This window comes from Otolemur garnettii, unplaced genomic scaffold (genome assembly GCF_000181295.1).
Source record: "Otolemur garnettii isolate 467f Iridium unplaced genomic scaffold, OtoGar3 scaffold00135, whole genome shotgun sequence".
Classification (NCBI taxonomy): Eukaryota; Metazoa; Chordata; class Mammalia; order Primates; family Galagidae; genus Otolemur; species Otolemur garnettii.
This window is the reverse complement of record NW_003852530.1, coordinates 5,473,364-5,479,031: the sequence shown is the minus strand read 5'-3', so window position 1 is coordinate 5,479,031 and position 5,668 is coordinate 5,473,364. Positions and strand designations below refer to the sequence as shown.

At 42.7% G+C, this 5,668-nt stretch overlaps 1 protein-coding gene across 4 annotated transcripts in view; it reads right to left on the bottom strand.

Moving 5' to 3' along the window:
* Positions 1-5,668, bottom strand: part of LSM14A (LSM14A, mRNA processing body assembly factor) — a 64,703-nt gene that overhangs the window by 5,139 nt on the left and 53,896 nt on the right. For 2 of the 4 annotated variants that reach the window (XM_003798443.3, XM_003798442.3), the window contains exons 7-9: positions 4,147-4,329; positions 3,613-3,784; positions 2,525-2,756 (exon numbers count right to left, since the gene is read on the bottom strand). In XM_003798443.3, the coding sequence (XP_003798491.1) occupies positions 2,525-2,756; positions 3,613-3,784; positions 4,147-4,329 (587 nt within the window). Of the gene's footprint in view, positions 1-2,387; positions 2,757-3,612; positions 3,785-4,146; positions 4,330-5,668 lie in introns of those variants that run through there. The other 2 variants (XM_023518355.1, XM_023518354.1) reach the window with 2 other exon arrangements.

Here is a 5,668-nt window from a genome sequence, read left to right as displayed (position 1 = left end):
GACCATGAGTCAACCTGCTTGAATCAGATAGGTTGAAGGGTAAATGAGAAACAGGGCTGAATCTATCAAATGGGACCCTCACATAGTAAGAAAAGCAGGCAGTACAATGTAATATTAGAGCTTTTCTCATCATCAGAGCCATGCCTGAGGCTCCTTTGAGTCTGACAGAGTTTGGACTATCTGTCAAATAGACACTAGTGTAGATCAAGACTCAAAACGACTAAACATGACATGGCTTTAAAAACAAGTTTGCATTAATAAGTAAATGCAGGGCTGGGCACAGTGGCTGAGGCCTGTAATGATAGCATTCTGGGAGGCTGAGGTAGGAGGATCACTTGAGGTCAAGAGTTTGAGACCAGCCTGAGCCAGAGCGAGACCTCATCTCTATTAAAAATAGAAAAAGCTAGCTGAGTGTGGTAGCAGGCATGGTAGTACCAGCTACTGGGAGGCGGAGGCAAGAGGACTGCTTGAACCCACAAGTTTGAGGTTGCTGTGGTCTATGACGCCACAGCGCTCTACCCAGGGCAACAGAATAAGACTCTGTTTCTTTCTCTTTTTTTTTTTTTTGAGACAAAGTCTCACTTTATTGCCCTTGGTAGAGTGCAATGGCATCACAGCTCACAGCAACCTCCGATTCTCTTGCCTCAGCTTCCTGAGTAACTAACTGGGACTATAGGCACCTGTCACAACATCCGGCTATTTTTTGGTTGTAGTTGTCATTGTTGTTTGGCAGGCCTGGGCTGGATTTGAACCCGCTAGCTCTGGTCTATGTGGCTGGTGCTTTAGCCACTTGAGCTACAGGTGATGAGTCGAGACTCTGTTTCAAACAAACAAACAAAAAAAGGATGTAATCCCTGCACTCTGGGAGGTAGAAGCAGAGGTAGGAAGATGTAGTGAGCTCAGGAGTTTGACCCTAACCTGAGCAAGAGCAAAACCTCATTTTCTAATAACAGAAAAAACTAGACAGGTGCCTGTAGTCTCAGGTACTCAAGAGGCTGAGGCAGGAGGAGCACTTGAGCCCAGGAGTTTAAGGTTGTTGAGAGCTAGGCTGACACCACAGAACTCTAGCACGGGCAAAAGAATGAGACTCTGTCTCAAAAAAGTACATGAGGCTTTGTGTGGTGGCTCACGCCTATTATCTGAACACTCTGGGAGGCTGAGGCGGTGGAGTGCTTGAGTTCAGGGAGTTTGAAACCAGCCTGAGCAACAGTGAGACCCCATCTCTAAAAACTAAACAGTGTTGGGGTGAGCGCCTGTAGTCCTAACTACTCAGGAGGCTGAGGCAAGAGGATCGTATGTGTCGTGGCACTCTACCCAGGGCAATACAGTCAGGCCCTGTCTCAAAAAAAAAAAAAAAAATACATGTAGCAGCACACAGTGGTTGCTCAACAAAGATTTATTAATGAGTATTAAGAGGAAGATATGATGATCCAGCCATACACAGGAAATAGAACAGCTGTTTTACTGTTGTTTTTTTTTTTTTGGCCGGGGCTGGGTTTCATCCCACCACCTCCGGCCACAGGCGCTGCCCAATAGCTGTTTTTTCATTCTGTGCACTTCCAAGGGTGGACTCAAACCAACAGGTTGAAGATATAGGGAAAATTTGTTGTCATTTTGTGAACAATTGTTAAATGTGAACAATGTATTTGTGGGATGGGATGGATGCCCTGGGAGGAGTAAGCTCCCAGCTCCCACAAGGGAAGATGTTGCAGAAGAGGTTTATGATTGATCTATTCTTCAACTATTCTCCAATTATGAGAGTTTAACAGCAGGATACAAGGCAGATAAGAAAAATGTAGTGCAGAAACATACAAGGTCCCAGATGAAAAACTGGTTAGAAGCTACCACTGGACAAGTTCATAAAAGAGAGGGGGAGAGAGCGATCTCGCCAACAAATACGCACACTGTGAATGAGAGTAAGTGTGTATACACACCCGCATGACTGCTCATAAGGAGGAGCCGACGGAACTCCTTAGGCAGAAGGAATGGGGAAAAGGGCCTGAGCAAAATGTTACATTTTTTTTTTTGAGACAGAGTGCCATGTTGCCCTTGGTAGAGTGCTATGGCATCACAGCTCATAGCAACCTCTAACTCTTGGGCTTAAATGATTCCCTTGCCTCAGCCTCCCAAGTAGCCGGGACTACCGGTGCCTGCCACAATGCCCAGGTATTTTTTTTGCAGCTGTCATTGTTTAGCTGGCCCGTGCTGAGTTTGAATCCGACAGCTTCTGTGTATGTGGCTGGAACCATAAACACTGTGCTAAAATTTTAAAAGCCTAACTTTTAAATTTTTTTGTACAGACAAGGTCTCGGTATGTTAACTAGGCTGGTATCAAACTCCTGGCCTCAAGTGATCCTCCTGCCTGGACCTCCCTAACATTATATAAACATCCTAATGAGGCATATCCTCCATTGAAAAAGTCAAAAGGGAGGTTATTCTAATGCCCACAAAAATAGATAAAAGTAAAAATGTTTTGAGTCTCATAAAGCTGCGCACCAACCTCAAAGTATATACTACTACTTACCCTATATTCAAAATCGGCAAACTCCCTGCCCCCACGACCTCCTCTGAATCCGCCACGAAATCCTCGAGGGGTGGTGAAGGTACCACCTCTGCCACCACCGCGCCCTCTGCCACCACGGAAACCAAGACTTCCTCTGCCTCTGTACCCGCCACGGCCACGGTTTGGACGAAGTGGGATTCCAAACGTTTCTGCATTCAATCTCCTCTCTTCAGCCCATGTTGGTCTTCGTTCTCTATCATAAAAGCAAATAATCTTCAGTGTATCAGGTTTAAAAGAACATTTCTTGGCAAAAGTTTAGGTAATTCCTAAAGATTAAAAATAAGTATCTTATCTAAGTTATCACAAGTTATCCATGGCATATGAGTTCAATATGTTTCTACAACATTCCCTGAAACTTCATGTGAACATATAACTGATACCAGTTTCTTGCAAATGAAACAGCCAATAAAGAAACAGGATAATGGCTCCAATAAAATGAAAATTCTGATATAATGAGAATGGAAATTGACTTCACTTTCCACTCTGCCCCATGTTAAAGAGGACAAAGCAAAGGCAGTGAAACCTTGTCTCAGGAAGCTGGAAGCTGGAAGATAGGTCTCTGAGCCACCAGTATGCTTCCGGCCCACTCTCTGGATCCAGTGCCAACTAAGGTAATAGGTATCTGAATTGTTGCTGATTATCCATCCTAGATAATCCATCCAGATAATCATAGGACCCAGACTCATCCCCATCCATATTTAAACCGAAGCAAGCAATTGCCACGGGGTGGCACCAAACCTCAGCCAGAACATAGACAACTTCAATAGGGAGCAGAACTTGCTACATGGGGTTTAAATCAACCTCACAATAATCTGCCAATTTTCTAAACCCACATTTACTATGATATGGAAGAGTTATGTTGTATCAGCAAACTTCAAAGTAATATTAGCACTTTAGCCTTGGCTTCACTTGATCTACAGAAAAGGTCTTACTTAGCTATTACATGAATGTTTCTGTTTTAATTACTAATATTCAAATCTGAACATATCTCTGAACAGATGTATATGAGTATTTCTCTTTTGTAGGAATAACACAGTTTAAGAGTGTACCTATTATCATCACAGGAAATATTATCAAAGAAGGACTTGGTTTTGTCATAGTAGCAGTTGGGTCCCAGTGGATCTTCTTCCTCAGCATTTCCTTCACTGTTCTGGGTATCAACTCCTGAGTCTCCTTTATCTTCACCATTTACAGGCTTGTCTTGTTTCTCAAGTTTATCTTCTAAGGAAAAATAAGCACATACCATAAAAATCAAAGGCTTGTATAAAATAAAATTAGACACACAATTTGAAAAATATCTTTACTTCACAGATCAAATAAGATTATTTTCTGATGGCCCAGCACCTGTAGCTCAGCAGCTAGGTTGTCAGCGATATACACCGGGGGCTGGCGGGTTTGAACCCGGCCTGGACCTGCTCAACTACAAAATAGCTGGGCAGGTGCCTGAGGCAAGAGAATCGCTTAAGCCCAAGAGTTGGAGGTTGCTGTGAGCTGTGACACCACAGCATTCTACCAAGGGCGACATAGTAAAACTCTGTCTCAAATAAAAAAATTATTTTCTGAGCAGAAAAAGCAAAACTTACCTTTTAATTTAAGTTTATTATGAAATTCTCTGTCGATCTCCTCCTTGTTAAATTGTGCATTTGCACTTTCAAAGTCAAAGTCTTTCTCAAATTTCATTGGACCATCTCTCCGAATACCAAATCTTCCTCTGCCACCTCGATGACCCCCACGCCCTCTTCTTGGAACTGAAGGAGCACCTGGAGCTATGTTAATAAAGAAAGAACGTATACAAAACACAATGAACACAATACTAATAGGACGCCAGTAGATGGTCTAATACACGCCCACATAAGAGAAAAACTCCATTTCAATTCCAGGTGGGGGGAGGAGGAATGAAGGAGGGAAGAAAGGGGAAGGGGACTGGTATGGTCCCATTTCATGGGCACAAAGTGGGGGTATATATAGCACAGTATATATACCACAAAGAGGGGGGATATATAGTATCCCCCTTGGGTACTGGACGCAACTACGAGAGGTTAACAAATGCAAACACTGCAACCCGGTTGTTTGTACCCCCACTTAACCAGAAATTTAAAAAAATAAAAAAGAAAAAAGAATATATACAATGGACATTCAACAAGTAATAGCTAGCTTAGGAAAGAAATTATTACTGTGGTCTTCATATAAATGAAAGACGGCTGGGCAAGGTGGCTCATACCTGTAATCCCAGCACCGTGAAAGGCTGAGGCAGGAGAATTGCTTGAGTTCAGGAGTTTGAGACTTGTCTGAGCGAGAGTGAGACCCCTGACTCATTAAAAAAATGAAAAACCCGGCTGGGTACCACAGCCAGTCCCTATAATCCCAGTGGCTTCCAGAGGCTGAGGGAGCAGGATGCCCACAGCTGGAGTCTGTGGTTGTGGTGAGCTAGGATGTCACTGCTCAGGCAGAGGGTGGGACTCTTGTCTCAACAACAACAAAAAGGCTTACCAAATCTTTGTAAACATTATTATACTTGTCTTTTAGAACAAAAACTTAAGTTTTACTAATATTTACTATATAGACTAAGAATAGCATGCAAAGTTTATGAACATTCATATTCATGGGCCCACACACCCACATGTGTTACTGACAGTAAACAATCACCCTGCGGCACTAAACTGACGTGTGTTCCTTGAGGGCAGGGGCTTTGTTCTTGCTATTACACCAATACCTACAATGTGCCAGGTACATAGTGGGTTTTCAAAATTTAGAAAGCCTTTTATGTATTTACAGCAAAAAAAAGTACATAAAGACTAGTCACAAATTGTGAGGCAGGAGGTGTTATTTCCACATCAGATTCAACAACAGACCGAAGTTCTTCCTGAACTCTGAACACTTTCCACCATCTTGACTGTCTCCCTCTGAACTGCACTAGTTGTGGGGAGTCTGCTTGTATCAGTGTATTCTCTTATAATAACATGATTTTAGCCAGTCACACAAAATATAATCAAGCAACACAATTTATACTGGAAACTCTGGACGTCAAATATCCAGCATGGGAGGACTGGTGGTTAAGAAAAATAACACAGGACAGTATGTGATATACTGTTTTTTTTTTTTTTT